At 44.8% G+C, this 18,809-nt stretch overlaps 1 protein-coding gene across 1 annotated transcript in view; it reads left to right on the forward strand.

Moving 5' to 3' along the window:
- Positions 1–18,809, forward strand: part of LOC142947688 (DENN domain-containing protein 2A) — a 34,889-nt gene that overhangs the window by 3,705 nt on the left and 12,375 nt on the right. Inside the window, exons 2-3 of the mRNA XM_076089442.1 lie at positions 12,170–12,256; positions 16,792–17,823. Of these exons, the coding sequence (XP_075945557.1) occupies positions 12,171–12,256; positions 16,792–17,823 (1,118 nt within the window). The 5' untranslated portion in view covers position 12,170. The remainder of the gene's footprint in view (positions 1–12,169; positions 12,257–16,791; positions 17,824–18,809) is intronic.

An 18,809-nucleotide genomic window follows, 5' to 3' on the forward strand; every position in this document is an offset into this window, starting at 1 on the left:
TTAAGTAGAGGTTAGCAGAGGTTTTTTATATTAGTATGCATGCTTTGTTTGAAAACTCGCACACCAGATGTGTAGCACCGTGACTAAGTCTGTCATCTCTCACAACTGAATCAGCTTGTTATTTCTTTCTTGGAAGCATGCTGCAGTGGAGAAATCCGTCTTGATGATCGGTATGAGTCACTAGAGTGCAAATTCATCCAGGAAAACAGTGTTTAGCTTCATGTTGATACTGTGGCCTCAATTTACAAGAGAGTTAACTGTTAGAAGCCTGTTTTACGTGCAGACACATAGAAGTCTGTATATTTCTGTTGTCATGTGAAAACGTGATAACCCTGGTGATTTTTCACGGTTTAACTTCAGTTGATTACATTTTCCTCCTGGGTTGCATGGTGTGTTTGTGTCTATGTGTGATTGTGTGTGTGTGTGTGTGTGTGTGTGTGTGTGTGTGTGTGTCTGTGTGTGTGTGTGTGTGTGTGTGACATCTGTCTCCTCTATTCTTATCTGCTCAGAAAAGTGACAGCAGACCTTTTTAGGAGGTTACAGCCTGTTTACCCCTCCTCTTACAGGAACTGGCTTTTGACAGGCACTCTGCGGGGGCGGCCCGCAACTTAAAGACCCCACCGGGCCAATCTCCTGCCGTCCCCAAGCTGCTGTTGTCACCACGGTGACGCGCTCCGAAAGAATGTGTCCTGTGGTGATGGTGAAAGAATCCCTCTTGTTTCAAAGATATGGGGGGGGCGCATTGTCTGTGATGTTGGTCGATGGCCATGGGTTTAGTCATGATCAAACCCCCCCCCCCCTCACAGATGCATGGATAATGCATACCATCACACTGGAGGCATGTTGGCACCTGGCCATGGCTTTTTCATTAGATGCTTCCATGTCCCTGACAAGCACACATATGCGCTCACTTTCTCTCAAAAGCCTGTCGCTTGCAAGCTGTTTCATCTGTCTGGCATGTTTCGCTCTGCTAAGCCTCTGAGTTGTATTAATAATGAGAAATCGGACCCTGTGCTTGAGAAAAAATGGTTGCTGCGACTTTAATTGGGACGTTTAACAGGACACGGCGGGCTGAAACCCTGCCTCACTGCGTTGTTTACACAGACAACAGTACAGAATGGGGATCACTGAGTTCAGTGTGGAGACATTGGTAAAGACAGAGGCAGAGCTACAGTTTGATGGCAGGGTGTTAGATGTGGGCTGAGAGAATCATCACAGCAAACCAACTGCTGATGAAGACCATCTTAAAGCCTGCTGTTTCAAGCCTGGTTTGGCTTTGCAGGTCTTGCCCACTGGAAGCGTGTGGCGGTGGCACAAACCCCAGCACACACACACACACACACACACCCCAGACCACATGCACAAACACATGCAGGAAAACGGGCACAGACACATGGATTCAAACACTGTACTTGCACGTGAACATGCATTTACCATTTGTTTGACATCCCCAGTTTGGAAAAAAAGGAACTTGCATGTGGCGGAGGCTGCCGTCTGGAAAGGAATGCGTCCATCTGGGTTCAAAGTGTAACTCTAATGTGGCTGTACAGCTCATTGATTTAGGCTCCGGTTGCCATGTTATAATGAGAATTCCGAACAAAATGGGAAAAGGTTACCGCATGCTTTGTGAGTTTGGCTATGTGCAGCATGCGTGCGTGTGATATTCAAGATGGAAAAACTGTAAGAGCAATGTCCTTCAAATCATCAGTCTACTGCTCTCATATTCTCCTCTTCTCTTTCTCTCGCAGCCATGACTGAGAATGTGAAACATTTTGTTTACCTGTCAATTTAGGGATCCACTCTATGATGAGAATTAAAACAATGTCTGGAGGTTCATCCAAGTGTAACAACTTAATGAGTAGATACTCCAGACACTCTGCAGACACAAAGAAGCTTTGATCATACCAAATCATATCTAAACACTGTCTTGTTAAGCTCTAGAGCTGGGAAAGTAGTAGTTTTCTCTTTGTCTGTCTCCTGGGTAATGATGGTCACAATAATCTCAACATTATTATGCTGCTGTAGAGTGTCACGTTGTATTTGCTGAGCCTGGTTTCAATCCACGTCAATCCTTATTCTTTATACATGTCTTCTTTGGATAGATATCGGCTCAGTTACATTTCAAAATCATCAAGTTTTGCATTAATAATCTTTTCTCCTTGTGATATTGCTCAGCATGTTGCAGTTGCTCTGATTTGGTCTTTGCTAACTGCCTAAAATTAGAACTACAAAGTGTATTTGCCTTATGTTGAGTACAATTTGAGTACCTGAGTAGATTACGATGGAAACCTTTAGATCAGTTTGGCTTGCTTCAGCAGTGCTAAACACCCCTCTCCATTTCACTCAGTTTTTTTTGTCCACTGGCGGTCTTGGCTCAGCCTCACAGTTGTCGGTCACGGGGTGTGTGGAGGTCAAAAAACGTCAACTCCGACTCTGACTCTGGAGTTTGCTCTCCGGAAGAGCACTTTCCCAAGCTCTCGCCTCGCTCGGCTCCCCCGGGGACCGGCGGGCGAATTATAAAAATCTGTTTCTGTGCAGGCATGCAGGGGAGCAGGGATGGGACGGGGGAGCTCTGGTGGGAATTCTCAAGCGGAACCCTTAAAATGTAAAGGGGGGGGGGGGGGGGGACAGGAAGGAGAAGAGAGTATTTTGGCTTTGGAGCGCAGCTCAGAGGTTGCGGCTTGGAGGAGAAATTTGATCTGGGGCCCAGAGAATAACGTTAGTGTGCTGTGAAGAAGCCGGGTTATTGTTGAAAGGATCTGTAGGTCCACTCACTGCTGCACATTTACTGCGGCTGAGCCTGTTTCAGAGAGGAAAGGTTTTACCATTAGGCTCACAAATCCCACATTGTGTGTCAGCACAATGTAATATCAGATGCTGTAAATACCGCTCACTGTTGGGAGTCTATTTTCCCCTTGAATGATGGTGTATTCAATGACACTTCCTTACGTGTAAAATCCAGGCCCCTCTGGGAGCTGTTAACAGCAGAGACAGGCATTGTCTGAGGTGTAAGACACGCCATGTCTGTGTCCTGTGTTTAAAGGAACAGAACACAGCTTTGGTTGCAGAAGACAGAAGCTGTGTATGTGTGTATCACCTGTGGCTGTTTATGAATTACCACGTCGTCCATTGAAATGTATCGCTGCCGGCCAAACAGCGAGGCTCATTGCCAGGAGGAGCTCCATTTTGCTTGGCCAGCTTTCCTGTCAATGACCTTACTTACACTGTCAGTGATGATTTATGCTGGCTGCAACCACAGCGCTCCAACCGCAGGTGCACCTACTCCCAGCTTTCTTACTGCCAGATGAGCCCATGGTGTGTGTGTGTGTGTGCACTAATTTGTCTCTGGAATGAAGTGAGCTGAATACATAAGAAATTAAAGGGGACAGCAGTCTTTTCAGAATTCGAATAACTTTGTTGTTTAACACGAGTAGATGGAAAGTTGGCCTTTAACCACACTTTGTGACCTGACAGTGCTTCAAGGTAAATGCCAAGGACAGCAAGCTGTCATGCTCACGATGCCAACTTGATCTTTAAGGTGACTCACCATCTTAATTTACCGGTAAGCATGCCAACAATTAGCACTAAAGTGCCTATTTTCATGGCAATCCATCCAACAGTTGGCACTACAGGAAAAGTCAGGGATCACCAAAGTCCTTCGACTACATCATCTGGGAATGATAAATATCTGTACAAACTCTGGTGCCAATCCATCAAGTAGATGTTGAGACATTCCACTGAATAAGTGAAAAGTTTGACCTGCTAGCGGCGCTCGAGGAAAGGTCCCCAAAGTATAGAATAGTGAGTATATTATCATCTGACGTTGGATGTCTGTAGAAATGTCCATAGCTATCCATCCAATAGATGTGGAGAGATATGAGTTGGTGGATGGATCAAGGGACCGACTTTGCGACAGACCGACAACTCGATTTTTACAAGTGAAAGTGTCAGACATACTTGTGTGAAGAGCGGAAGAAGAGAACTTAAAGTCCAGCTTAGTCTCTCACCACAGCACACCTGGACGGCCAGTTATTGCGTAAAGACTGAAACATTGTCCTCCTTCCCTCTAATGCCAGCGTTGTGGTTTCAGATGCTGTGAAACAATCCAACAAGCACTTTCGGTTGAAACATACTGAGGCCTTTATCGTCACAGAATCTTTCAACGTTGGCTGAAGCTACAGTAGTGTTTCAACTGCAACTGTACCACATTTCTGGATCTGACAGAGGCAGTGTGGGATGGGGTTGTGTAGGCCAAAGAGAGAGCTGTTTAAAAGCAGGCCCTGGGATGTGTTGGCATGGGCACTGGTCTGCGGAGCCAGCAGGGTAATTGGGAGCAGACCGGGGATGAGTCAGGATCTCTGCTGATGGGAGCTCTCTGTCTGTGGGGAGGAGGGGCTGACATGTCTGTGGGAGGGAGTCGAAGGACAGATGCTCCGACCCTGCAAAGAGACGTAACACGACACCCGCTCCCAGATGGGGGGATAGAGAGAGATTTGTTTGCTCTGCCTCCAAGACGGATTCATCCTCCTCCACTTTTCTCTTCTCATTGTGATGATCTTGTCCTTCTTTCTGGTAGAGAGGCTTCTCTTCTCTTCATTGAGCTAGTTGAGGCCTCTCTGTATGTGTTGGCGCTAGGTAAAAGCCATTGTGGAGGTGGAAGTATTCAATCGTATTCGTACCAGGTCAGTCCAGGTTTAAAAAACTCCTCTGTGCTTAAAAGCTTCCACAAATCTTTTTCAATTACCCACTTCATTTTCACCTTTTGTCAGGCCAACGGTGTCATTATTTCTACAAGGGCTTATCACTTTGAAGACTTGAGTGCATCATTAGCCTGCAAGCCGCACCATTTGCAGTCAGTGGAATGTGGAATGGAAGCCACAAACTCCAAAGGGAAAGGGAGACCTTCCCCATTAAAGCCCTGTGGTTAAACTGTTACAGGATGATCATTTGTAAAGTCTGACAGGTGGAGAGAGTGAGAAGGACTTTTAGGAGGATTTTGCTGAGTTTGTCTGGAGGTTTCCTTCCGTTTGCTGCCATTTTGACCTTGTGGTAGTCAGAGCTGTCCCATTTATCAACTGTGAACTAAAGTTATACTGTATGGGGTGAATTCCAAAGCCAAAAAAACCCCTTCCTCTGCAAAAGCTTGATGACTTCATTTCAGAAGACACAGGAGGTCAGTCTTACTACCACTTCCTGCAAATCACATCGCACTTCCTGTCAGTTTGTGGGCACAAACACAAACGATAAAATAACATTCATTCATTTCATGCATGTGCCGCTTCAATGGTGTAGCATTCTGTGCCTTGGTTGTGCATGTGCACCATAATTACATCCATCGTGGCTTCCTCTCTGGCCCCAATTATACAGTAATTAGGGTTTGTTTATACGTTTTCTGAGGTAATATTTTGGTCCATTCTTCCAGCTCACAGTGGGATAGACTGTAGACACCCAGGCTGTCAGAGTCTCAGTAATAAATGGCAACCACAATAACAAGAAATGCTACATGTGTGGCGTTAGAAATACAACAATGGACACTGTTGTGGTGTATTTGGAGTGGACTGATAAGCAAAAATACATGCAGGGAGAAATTAATTGTTTGTGCTATCCCCCATCAGTTCCTGTCTGGTTCTGTGGCTAACCCAGTTTCAATGCTGTCTCACGTCCATCCTCTCCTAACAATGGGGGGAGCAGGGGGAGAAGTGGAGAGCAAGAGGATACAGCACAGCAGGCCAGGAGGACTATAGGTTTGAACAGGACACTGGGCAGCAAGATGGCTTGTGCATGCACTGTATGTGTGTGTGTGCACTTGTCTGTTGCCCCTAAAGGCCAGAGGATAGGCATATTTACCACTGTACATCATACAGAGCAGATCCCTGGTTGGATATAGAACGGAAAGACGAGGATGGAAAAGTAATGTGTGTGTGAAAATGGCATGTAGAAAAAATTCAATGAGCTTCCAGGCTTGTAACACACTTTCTGGCTGTCAATCGTGTGCATGGGCAGATACACACACACAGACACAGGCACACATAGTCATAGAATTGGCCTGTTTGGCTCATGTCCAAGGACTTGCTATGAAAGCAGCAGGGGCCCTGAACAGGACACCGAGACAGAAACGGAGAGAGAGAGAGACTGCAGAGCCCAGATAAAATTCCATTGTTTATTTGCCTGACTCTGTCCTTCCCTCCTCCTCCTCCTCTCCATACATCCCTTCCTTTACCATCAACCCGTCCTTTTGCTACTTCTTCTGGAATCAAGCAAAACCGTGCCAAGGCCTACCAGGTCAAGGCAGCATGTCAGCCACTGTGAAATGCCCATATCAAACCAAACACTCCACGTCACATCTGGCAGACCTGGCAGCTCTCGAAACAAATTGGCTGTACATGAATAGTCTCTGACGTGGTACATTTCAGTATGAAAGAGAACGAGAAGCTATAAGGATTAAAAAGCAGTCTTCCTCCATCATACATTTGTCCCCGCAACTCCAAGACTGAGTGGGAATGAAAGAGCGAAAGGAAAAGAGTGAAAGACGGGGGAGGAAAAAAAAGCATCCAAGTTTGCCGTTTGCAGTTTCCAGAGAGAGCCGGCTAAATGTGCAGTGCTGCGTTAAATTGATTGCAGGCAAGGCTTTGGCACATGCTATAGTGAGCCACTGCTAGTAGGGGACAGGGTCCTTAACTCAACATGGGTGCAGAAAGAAAACAAAGAAAATAAATAATGTATATTCTTTCTTCATTGCTGTATATAATTCCCATTTTGAGCTATCGTGTTCTCTCCTTGTCCCAGTTTTACATCCAACCTCACTCATAAGACGCCGAGTGGTTTAGGGGCTGCCTATTTATGTTTGCGCTCTGTATTTCTTACGTGACTCCATGTCCTGATAAGTGTGAAATGCAGCGTGGGCTGCAAGCGACTTTGCCCTTTTTAGGTATTTCGAAATGACAGAGAGAAAAAGAGAGTGCAGTTTTAGGGAAGAACAAGCAAGGGATTGGTGATGTCATGGTGTTAGCTGTTTCTGCAGGGCTGGACAAGAGGGATGGAGGGACGGAGGGATAGAGGGGAGGATGAAATCTTTATGAGAAGCAGCTGTTGGGGAGAGGCAAGCAGGCAGGCCTCCAGAGCACTACAGCAGCAGCAGCAGCAGCAGCAGCCAACAGCTCGCTGACAGCAATTCAAAGGCCCGATAACGCTAGCTAGCAAACACTGACAGCACCACCTGCATACAGCAACACCTTGTCAGATTATCACCAAGAGTTGACGCTGAAAAATACTCTCAACAACAAAGATAGAGACCAAAAAGGCTGACTCACAATATCACTGTCTGAGTTGATATTGTCCGCATACAGTGCACTGTAAAGAGTATTAGAGAGATGTTTTTATTATAGTTTATGACTGACAAAAGGATTCACATGTCACCAGTCCTGATGACAGAGCGGTTACAAGCTAACTCATAACTGACACAGCTTGTGTGTGTGTGTGTGTGTGTGTGTGTGTGTGTGTGTGTGTGTGTGTGTGTGTGTGTGTGTGTGTGTGTGTGTGTGTGTGTGTGTGTGTGTGTGTGTGTGTGTGTGTGTGTGTGTGTGTGTGTGTGTGTGTGTGTGTGTGTGTGTGTGTGTGTGTGTGTGTGTGTGTGTGTGTGTGTGTGTGTGTCATCACATTGCCATTGTATGAGTCCAGGCTGATTCTTTTATTCCTTCTATGAATCCAACTTAGAGTTCAGTATAACAAAAACCAGTTGGACCAAGTGTCATCTATGAAAGGCCTGCATGTGTGTGCCACTGAGTAATCTGCGTGCAGACTAACAAGATGTGTACACAAGTGTGCAAAGGTCTTTATGAATCAGGGATTAATTTACAGCCCTATGACCAGGCTACGGTCAAATAGTATTTAGTTTACACGGGGTGCCAGATATGTGGAGTTTGGAGTCAATGTAGGGGCCTGGTCTGTGGAGACATGGTGTTTGGGGGACCCTTGGTCTGATAGCCATCTAGGGTCCCTAGATGTGTATATCTGACCATGACACTAATCATAATCATCTCAAATAGCTCCTTAGAATGAAATTGTCAGAGTAGTTGTCAGTCGATCGGGCTGTTTGTTCATCTGTCCATCCCTTTGTCATGATGCGTTGTTAATTTGATGACTCCTCATCTTTTGCCTTCTTTGGTTCAGTACTTCAGTCTGACAGGATTCCTCTGAGGCTCATATAATTCCTTATAGTTCTATCAGTACACATTTATATGTTACATGCTTAACATTAGCATATCAGCACTCTTGTTACCAGTTAGCTCAAAGAACAGCTGATCCAAAGCACTGTTAAAGCTGCCTAGATGTTTCATCAGGAGTGTTTGTCAGATGCTTGAACAGATTGGGATTCACACTCACTTCACACAGCTGTTGGCCAGGTGTGTGGAGATGAGAAAGTAAGCAGAGTGTGAACCTCTCTCTCTCTCTCTCTCTCTCGCTCTCTCTCGCTCTCTTTTTCTTCTTTACACAACTCTGTGACTTTTAAAGGGTACAAACCACGGGAGGCTGGATAGAAATGTGCACCATTATCTCCATATTTACATTTTTGTTACATCTCGCCCCGCTCTATGACGGCAGGTTTTTCACCCCGCCTCCACATATGGCTGTTCGGAACAGTTATAATTATAATTGCCTTCTGACAACAGTCCGAAAATGCAGAGCTGATATGTCCCATAATAGCCGCAGTATAGAGGAGGATCAGCCCTCTGGATGCAGGTATTGCATGGTCCCTCCAGTGCTACCCTCAGGTCAAACCTGGCAATGTTTGCCCCACATGTGATTAAAAATACCAAAGTTGCCCCTCGTTAGTATCATACTTGCTCACAACCCACCCTTGATCACTTTCTTCCACTTAACTGTACATTTTAGAATAGGTGGAGCTTGTCGCTAACTGAGATTGTATTTATTACATCAACGCAACACCATGATTCAGCCATGAAGCCTAAACAAACAACAAACAACCCCCTCTCTCTCTCTGTGGTATGTATGTTTGTAATAATCTGTCTGTGGCCAGATACCCGGTGTCCATGCACTGAGAGAAATCTCCCGCAGGGTTTGTTATGCAACTGATGCTTGGCTCTGATGCCCTGCATCTGACCCTGACTGCTGCTATCTCTATCTAGTAAAGGCTCCAAGGCAATTAAGATTGTGTGCTTTTCACTGAGCACCAATCCGTTTTCATCTGAGGCCAGAACCGGAGGCTATCCTTTATGGAATATATCGGTGTAATGTGTTTTTTATCTGAAGGTCATTAGGAAAATAAGATAAAACCAACTATAGTCAGCAGGTGATTCTGGGTATAGAAGGTACTATGGAAGGACTGAAGGACTCAATATTCATGTAAATTGTCTCCTTTAATATCAAACATCAAAAATATTGTGTCTTATATGCATTCTAACACATTCTCCGCTGCTATCTTCTCCACCCAGCTGCTGCACAGCACCACTTCCTCTGCCACAGTGTCCACGGCCTGTCACACCTCACAGGGCTGAGGCTGAAGGGGCAGTTTCCCGTGATGTTTTTATTGGCCTCAGCAGATGGCTTCCCTCAGCCTCTGCATTGTTATGGTGGCCATCTTGCTCTGAGGGTCAGGGTTAACAATAGTTGCCAATAGCTGTAGGAGACAAAAGCCTTCGCTGCTCCCGAAAAGAGTTTCCTCAGTAACCGAACGCTGTGAAACTGGCAATGCTGTCAAAATTTACTGCTTTTACGAGACGCGAACACACTACTTCAGGGTTCAGGGGGGTGCGGTAAAGCACTGTCTTGCTTTACCGCAATTCTGTCTGAAGTTTGAATTCAGACAGAATTGTGTGAAAATACCAAATGACCTTTTAAGGCACTAGAGTCTCCACTGAACAGCACTTTCTGTTTAGGCCCTGGGGCTCCAAACAGTGAAATGGGACAGCCGAAAAGCCGACACTGTTTTCACAGGGCAACAGTATACTTGTATTATTCTTTGCAATATCCACTTTCCTCTTTAGTTTTGACAACCCCTGTCTCCCCAACCCCCCTCTCCCACCGTTCCTCTCCCCCTGTGATATCCAACACTCTCCCCAACCTAGAGTCAAATTAAACTGTAAAACTAGGAGGCTCTATACATTCTTTACAGTCAGCCTTGCCCACCCTCCTCTCCACGCAGCATTTCTGTTCTTCATTTCTGCGTTGGATTTTTAGTAAGGAGAAAGGAATCAGGAGGGGGGGAGGAAGGGGAAAAAAATCGGTTGATGTTTCCCCTCAAACATGTGACCTCTGCTCGGCTCACAGCTGAAAATAATTTGGGCCTACAGGCCGGTGGATGGCTGACGCAAACTCTCCTCCTCCGCCTCTCTCTGGGGGGGGCTAGGCCTCGGGCTGATGGGGGGGGCTAAAGACAAAGCAATGGAGGGCTGTAAGTTGAGCTGTGAGTACAACTAGCAAAAAAAAATGACACATTGTACTTTTAGTCTACTTCTTACCAGACGAGACCGCAACATTTTGTGTAGTGTCCATTTGTTCTTTCATTCTGGAAGAGAGAAAAGGAAAATCCCAGTGTAATTCCAAAACACTGGACCCAGAGGGCCAATTATGTTGTTAACTCAGGGAAGAGTTCAGCTATTTGGCTGCAATTTTCTCTTTTTTACGTAATCCACTGAAATTGTGGCTCTTTTTCTGACTGCCAGTTGGAACAACGATTTGTGGAATTCGGCTGAACAAGGGTCACATTCTCGACATAGTCAGCGGGCAATGGAGAGAAGTGTCGCGGTTAGATAATGCAGGTTTACTGGGAGAAGATCGGAGTGGGGGGGATTTGGTCCAGGCTGTGCACAGGAAATGTTTAACGGCCTACGGATACCCTAAAGTATCCCAGCACATCTGGTTGAAGTCACACATGCACACACATCCATAATTTGGTCTGGAGTATGAAGTTTTTGGCAGAATGTGGAGATCTCTGTAGGTGTGTTTTTATATGAGGTTTTTCGTTTGAGTATGCAGCCGGGTGGGCAAAGCATGTATTAGTGTCTCGGTGAATTTACTTAAGAACAAATGTGTGAATACCTGCCAACCGGAGTTAGCCCTGACCTTTCCCCCTCTTCTATGTTAACCACATCTGCGCCAGGGGCTAGGCCCTTTAGCTCCTTGCCAACCCTCCACAACCATTTATAGGCCAACTCATGAGTGCTGTGCACCAGCGGCTCTAATTTCGATGTTACATACGGATGGTCTTGCTATGGCTCCAAGTGGATCTGGTTTCATTGTACATTGAGAAATGCACCAAGTAATAATTTCTCCCCCTCACAGTCGCCTTGGCTCTACTTGTCCGTAATAAAGAGCAGAAAGAAACGTGAAGCGCTGGACGACACACCACCACATTAAGGAAGCTATTTTCTGGAATGTCAGGAGAGTTTGCGGAGAGGACTTAAAGTGCAAAAACAGAATGTATGCGCAGTTCTTGTCTTGAAAATACTCCAGAAATCTGTTCCGGAAAAGACCACACATTGAGGGATAACCTTAAAAAGTGGAACTCAGTGCCCTTGTCTGGCTTCCAGCTTTCAGCTATGTTTTCCTAATGTAGCTTAATTATATTACAATGTGGAGTTTTAGTATATTTCATAAGTTTTCCATAATGCCACATAGGTTGTTTTCAGCTGTGTCCTCCAATTACTAATCAAGTGGGGTTTTGCCAGTTTTGCGGGGATGGCGTCAAACCTGCGAGGTCTGCTTTGCTGCTGCTTGGTTCAGAAGTTTAGTTTTGCTCACCACAGAAATGAGACGTTTGAGATATTTGGTAGTTTACATTCACACAGTAGAGTTAGAATTGTTGTCGTCCCCCCCCCCCCCCCCCTAAGGGAGTCCTGGGTAAGCAGCTCTTCTTTTGACCTAACTCTCATTTGTCAGTCTGTATGTCCGCCTATTTTTATATATCATCTCCATATTTATTTAGTAAAAAAACACAAGCTGGAATATTTTCAACTGTCTAAATTTATGCGCTGCAACAGTTTGACTTGAGTGTTTTTCTTTGCAACTTCCTGACCTATAAACTGAAATTTAGGCCTGCTTTGCATCCACATGCGTTTCAACAAACTTTTACCATCCACGCAATGCACTCACCTCATTATACAAATATATCGTGCTAACTGACTGCGTCTGTCTTTGTGTGACTGTGCAGGATGCCAGCTGCTAGCACCATGACCGGTGGGAGGGCCCTGCTGCTCTGTACAAACTCTGACAACTGTATCTACCAATCAGTCAACGGGTAGGTACCTCAAAAAACTATCTTTTTTCTGATTTAGTGTTTAGTAGTAATAATTAGTGTCCAACATATCAGTGCTACAGCAAATATATGGTCATTTTTTTACATTTTATTGTCAGTCTCCTTTATAGCAACCATTTATTGTTTGGCTTTTTTAAAACATCAGTCTGTCATTGTCATATTAGCTTATTCTTCCTTATTGATACTGTTTCTTATTGTGTGTGAGGGACCAGGGTACACATAAAGCTGGGAGAGCAGATAAAGTGAGAAAATATTTACAATAATTAGGATGGGTAACAAAATCAAGCCAAGCTGACAAATCAGAATAACTATATAAACTTAACTGCACTAAAGTCTAAGTACAACATAATTAAACAGAAATTAGTTTAAAACAACATAGTGAGTGCTCTTCTGAACCAGGGACACTGCCTCTCTATCTCCTAACTGCATGATATATACTATGCTGGCCAGTCCATAATTAATTGCAGGGGTGTGAAGACATTCCACCGCTGTGGTGCAGATGTAAAGGCTCCTGACAACACCCCTCTTGCTGTTGTAGAATGGTACAGTCCAATTGTCCAGGCTAATCTACTTAGGGAGGTGTGATGCAGCTGCTTAGTCTTTTGCCAGAAGGATGGTCGGCTGCAAAACACTGAAAGGAAAGTTAACACTTTTATCAACCTTTACTTAATATATATATATATATATATATATATATATATATAAATAAAAATAAATAAATAAAGTCAGTGAAAACAAGTGTCTTCATGCATTCCTAAATTGCACTAAAAACCTTTTAAAATATGCCAGAACTGATTTGCCATCTGAGTGCCATGTGACCTAACCAAGCTGTCAAACATGCTTTGTCAGACATGAAGGTTTGATCTGAAGATCCTTCAACTTTCAGTTGGGGAAAACACTTCTGAAACTAACAGATCCTGCATGTGCTGCAGGATGTGAGCCAGTTCACTGGTTCACTTTACTCTGTCATCTTATGCCTCCGCACATTCTCCACCGCATGTTGCTTGGGCCTAAACTCCACTTTCCCATAACCATCATATAGTTCTGTACTGCTCTTAAGCCAGCTGGACACACCCCTTTCCATTAGGGTCAGCAGTAGAACAATAGCAGAGGGCTAGAGAGCAGGGCAGAGTTGGCCATCTGGCATCTAGATACTGTTACTGCCCCCCTGCTGCCACTGTCTAATGCCTCTATGACCATTCTCTATAGTCCCTTCTGTCATCCTTGCAATATTCATTAGTGCCATTTAGATTGTAATGAAGGGATCTTGGTTTGTGCCAATAACAGGGGTTGTCTAGTGCAGTGGTTCCCAAAGTGGGGGTCGCGACCCCTAGGGGGGGCGCGGTGGTACTACAGGGGGGTCGCGGCTTCATCACCAACCCACACACACAGACGCACACATACACCGGTAAAACAATATAAAATAACCGACGTGACATGCACTGTGTTCCAACCACGCCACCAGAGCGGCTCATGTCACAGACCGACTGTGGCAAAACCAGCGAGAGCGAGAGAGCGAGCGCGCGCCCGAGCGAGAGAGCGAGCGCGCGCCCGAGCGAGAGAGCGCGAACGAGCGAGGGAGAGAGAGAGTGAGGGAGCGCGAACGAGAGAGAGACACACAGCGACACAGAGCGAGAAAGATACGGAGCGACAGAGAAAGATAAAGATAAGAGAAGGAAGTATGTACAAAGATGGACAGATTTGTGACTGGTCTAAAGCGCAAATCCGATGGAACTTCTGTTACAGCCGCAACAGGCGACGCGACCACCTCGACAACGCCTCAAACTAAGGTACCTCAGTACCACAGAGGAAGAGCAGTACATTGACATGACATCTGACTCAACAAGGAGACTACAGTTCACATCCAATTCACTGGCTGTGTTTTGGATTGGAGTGGAGAAAGACTACCCACTACTAGGCCAAAGAGCTATGGGCATACTGTTGCCTTTTGCCACATCCTATTTATGTGAAACAGGGTTTTCTGCAGTTGCTGCAATGAAGACCAAATACAGATCAAAGTTGAACATTGAGAATGAACTGAGAGTAGCTATCTCCAACCAGCAACCCCGCTTTGACAAAATCTGTAAAGCAAAGCAAGCCCACACCAGTCACTGATTGATATATATGAATAGGAATATACATAGGAATATGATCACAAAATAATATGGTCCATGTAGACCTGCACACCTTGTTCATAATTGTGTTATTTTATTGTTTGAGAAAACCTGCTGTTCAATGTGAGGAAATACAGTATATGTTGTTTGCACTTTGTTTGAAATTAAGTTAATTGTATTTACAAATTATTTTATATATTTTTTATTTTATATATATTTTATTATTGCTATTTTTTTTCCCAGTTAAACAAACTGAAGAATAAACTGTGAAGTGATATGTACTTATTTTAGAAAGAAATAAAAATATTTTATACAGTTCATGCATTATAATGCAATTCATTAAAAACCAAGAAAAATTTGGGGTCGGGTTGCGGGGGGGGGGGGGGGGGGGGGGGTCGTCCAATGTTCCTATATCATCAAAGGGGGTCTTGACAGAAAAAGTTTGGGAACCACTGGTCTAGTGGAAGGTTTAACCGCTGTTTTTAGGGTCTGCCATGTTTCTGTAGCTACCATTGCTCAAAAGCTCAGTACATTTGTTAAAAGTTGAAATGCAGGAATAAAATCAAACAAGGTTAGTTTTGTTTCTCTTTTATTTTGTCCTGCCCATTTCAAACCCTTTCTCTTATCTGCTGATCTTGTGTTAGCTCAGCTGGTTAGAGATGCTTTTGTGCCCTTGTACCCCTTCTCCATCCTTCTGCCCTCAATGACCCTCATCTCCAGGCCCCACCCATCCTTAGCAAAACTCTCTTTTCACAAACACAATCACACTTTTTTCAGTTTGGGTAAATGCACTATTAATTATCCTCTCGACCCCCCCCTACCTACTCCTGTTCTCCTTTACTTGGCTCTTCTATCTGACCTAGTTTTTCCCCCTCTGTTGCTTCGCGCTTTATAAAAACAGGTTTTTTCGACTGAGGAAAACAAAAGGAGAAAATAAGGGAGAGAAGGGCCAAACTAATAAAGAGCAATTTAAAAGATCATTATTTGGTTTCCTCATTGGTCATAGGTACAACATGAAAGTTTTTTTCTTTTTTTCAACGGCCTCGGAGGAAACGTGATTCATTAGTTTCCCCCTGAGATTTCCTCTGGATTGCATGACTATTGGTTTTCACATCCAGCAATGTCATCAGAAGTCACCCAGCAAGGCCACGTTTCCTCCGTTTGTTGGAAATTCAATCCTTTGATGAATGGTCTTCAGGCCAAAGCAAAGATTTGAGGGTTGGCAGCAGAAAAGAAGAGTTACACGTCTACACTTTGGCTCCTCCCCTCTTCTGTGTATACTTTTATCTCCTCTCGAGAAATAGCTGTGTGTGTGTGTGTGTGTGTGTGTGTGTGTGTGTGTGTGTGTGTGTGTGTGTGTGTGTGTGTGTGTGTGTGTGTGTGTGTGTGTGTGTGTGTGTGTGTGTGTGTGTGTGTGTGTGTGTGTGTGTGTGTGTGTGTGTGTGTGTGTGTGTGTGTGTGTGTGTGTGTGTGGGGCTTGTAAACTTTGACCCCGGAACCCAGAGTTCAAGCAGTCGTGACCCAGTTATCTTCAAGGAGTGACTCACTGCTGAAACAGAGGCACCATACAGACGTCTAAGCTCTTTTAACAAGAATTCTTGTTTACCTCATAAAACACAGATCTATTTGGACGTAATTGTAAGTGCTCACGTTGCGTGGCCAATTTTAAGAGCTATGTGGAGCACGAGTCTTGGCGATGTACACCGAAAGCAGCGACTGACATTTCTATGAAAATAATTGCTCTATAAATTATTAGAGTTGACAACTGTGCAATGTACTTTCTCCCTCTGTTTATCTGGTTTGAATTAAGTGCGCACCCGTTGTGGTTAGCACTGTCCCCTTACCAAGAGAAGACTCTTTGCATGGTTTGCTTTTTTTGTTTGGGATTACTCTTGTTCCCTCCCACAATCCCGTTTTGAGATTGCATGTTAATCTTCATATAAACCTTAGTGTATTACTGCAAAATAGGCAATTCAAGAACGCTTGAATATCTTATTTTAAGATGATGAAATCATATTTGTTCTTGTGAATTATAAATTTTAATTCGCAAGAGATTATTAAATTTGTTTAGTCTGGATTTGTAAAATATTTATGTATGGGAAACTATCTTATGCTGGTTTTCAGATCTTATGAATCTACTTTCAAACAAGTTTGAATTGCTGAAGTTTAATTTAATGTATGAATTCGATTTTTTAATTGGCGAGTTTTTTGCTTAATATTTGCAGTTTTTGTTAAAGGGTTAGGGTTAGGGTTGTTGTTTTGTGTTTGTCTCCATATATAGAGTTGACTTGACAGCTTTGGGTGTACATGTATGACACTTGCGGTTTGTTTGCAACCCTTTCAAGGGTTAAGCAAGAATGTCAAGTGTGTATGTTGACCTTTCTGTGTGTGGCTCTCTTCTAGGCTCCAGTGCTGTGGCTTGAAGGTTGGAGAGGCTCCGTCGTCTGCGGTGCCTCAGCGCCAAGAGGTGTGCGGGTCACCAGGGGACAGGGACAGGAGGGACACCGCTGTGTCCACCAAGCGTCCCCTCTCCCCTCTGCTCAGCCCGGGTCCTCCTGACACCATGCTGGCTCACAGGAGAGCCACCTCCACCAGCGACCCGCGAACTCCCAACATGGAGAACGGGCTGTGTGGCAAGCTGAACAACAAGAGCCAAGCGGCAGTAAAGGCCGCTAGCATCCGTGATAAGATCTCACAATGGGAGGGCAAAAAGGAGCCTGCCCCACTGACCTCTACAGGGACATGTCCACTGAGCACGACACAGAAGGAAGTTGAGACAGTGAGGAAAAAGGATTTAAAAGCTTCAGAGGTCCAAAGGACAGATAGCAAGAGGTTTGTCAGCTGGGACAGACAGGACTCAGGGAAGGAGACTGTTGGAAAGTTGGGGGATTCGAGGCCTAAATCTCCAGAGGGCCCAACAAACAAGGACAAAGAAGTTATCCTCGAGAGGGGATTTCGGCCTTCCAAGCCAACGGAACAACCCCAAGACAAGAAAAGTGTTTTAACTCATGTTAAGAAACTGGAGAAGGCAACAAAGGAGGTTCCTGACAGACCTTCACTGGCATTTCCAGGTAATTACTTCTGCCCTCCTTCAAAGGAGGAGCTGGAGGAAACAGAAAAGAGAGCCAACGAGCCCATTTTTGGGACTTTTGACGTTGTTCAGCCTGGCGGGTCGCGGAGGAGGAGGAGGGAGGGGGATCCAGAGAACGTATACAGTGAGCCAGGTGTTCCGTCCATAAACCCTCTACCTAAACCTCAGAGAACCTTCCAGCATCACACCCCCCCCACTACCCCAGCTTTGGGGCCCGGTTTGGGGAAGGGAAGGAGGAACTTGCCCCCTTTGCCCTCCATTCCTCCTCCACCTTTACCCACGTGCCCACCACCTGGAGTTTGCAGGAGAACCTGGGCTGACAAACCCCGGGACAGTAGTAACAGGTAAGAGAATAAGAAGATGGAATAAAACATATGGGCAGGGCAGCCATGAATAGTGTTGACGATCAGTCTTATGGCAGACACACATCTGAAGCTTTCTTCTCGTCACCCCAAAGCTAAATTCCCCCCAAAAATTGTTTAAAGTTGTTTGTGGAATCAGAATGATCCATTGATGGCTTTGTGTATCCTCTGCTCATCCCCCCCCCCCCCCCACCATCACCACCAAACACTGAGGTAAACATCACCCCCATCTGCTGTAAATCAAAAGCACCAGTGACATCATCCTCTTTCTAAATACAAAGAATGAGCTCATTGGTTGGATCTGAGGAATGTACACATCAACTGAACTCATTGCTCTTTACAAAACTCTCCTGGAAGAGAGTGGTGTGAGTCAGGTCAAAGAGGCCCTTTGCTTTTTCAAGAATTGCCTGTAAATAAAATGATGCAATGCAAAGCCTGTGGCTATCACAAAGGAGTTATGTAAATGTACAAATGCGTGTACTTGTAAAGTGTTCACTCTGATCCAGAATCTGAATCACTCATTCTGCCGAGAGCAATTAACATGTCTTCTAAGTAGAACTCAAATTCAGATGGTTACAGTCAAACAAACGGAGCTCTGTGAGGAAAAACAATAATGAGAACTCTGCAGCATTGGAGTACATCTATTGTTCACTTTCTCAGTGGTCTGAGTTCTTGTTTGGAGCTTGGCTTGGATCTGTTACATTCCATGCCATATGTGGAGGCCTCACTCTGCTCAAGTGTGCTGTGTCAAGCCCTTTGTTTGGTCAGGCTGTCTTTCTCTTAGTGTGCATTTTTGTGTGCGTGAACAACTACACTGATTTGCCAGTTTATAGTTACACCTATAGCTTCGCCCAGTGCCATGCAACAGCTCTGCCGTTAAACACACTTTTGTAAAGCTTACAATGTCTGTTATTTGGCAACTTACTTTAATCGTATATGCAGTATGTGCATGCATGTGGGAACGCATA

The sequence above is a fragment of the Anarhichas minor genome, unplaced genomic scaffold (genome assembly GCF_050575085.1).
Source record: "Anarhichas minor isolate MPS153535 unplaced genomic scaffold, ASM5057508v1 ptg000011l, whole genome shotgun sequence".
NCBI classification, from domain to species: Eukaryota; Metazoa; Chordata; class Actinopteri; order Perciformes; family Anarhichadidae; genus Anarhichas; species Anarhichas minor.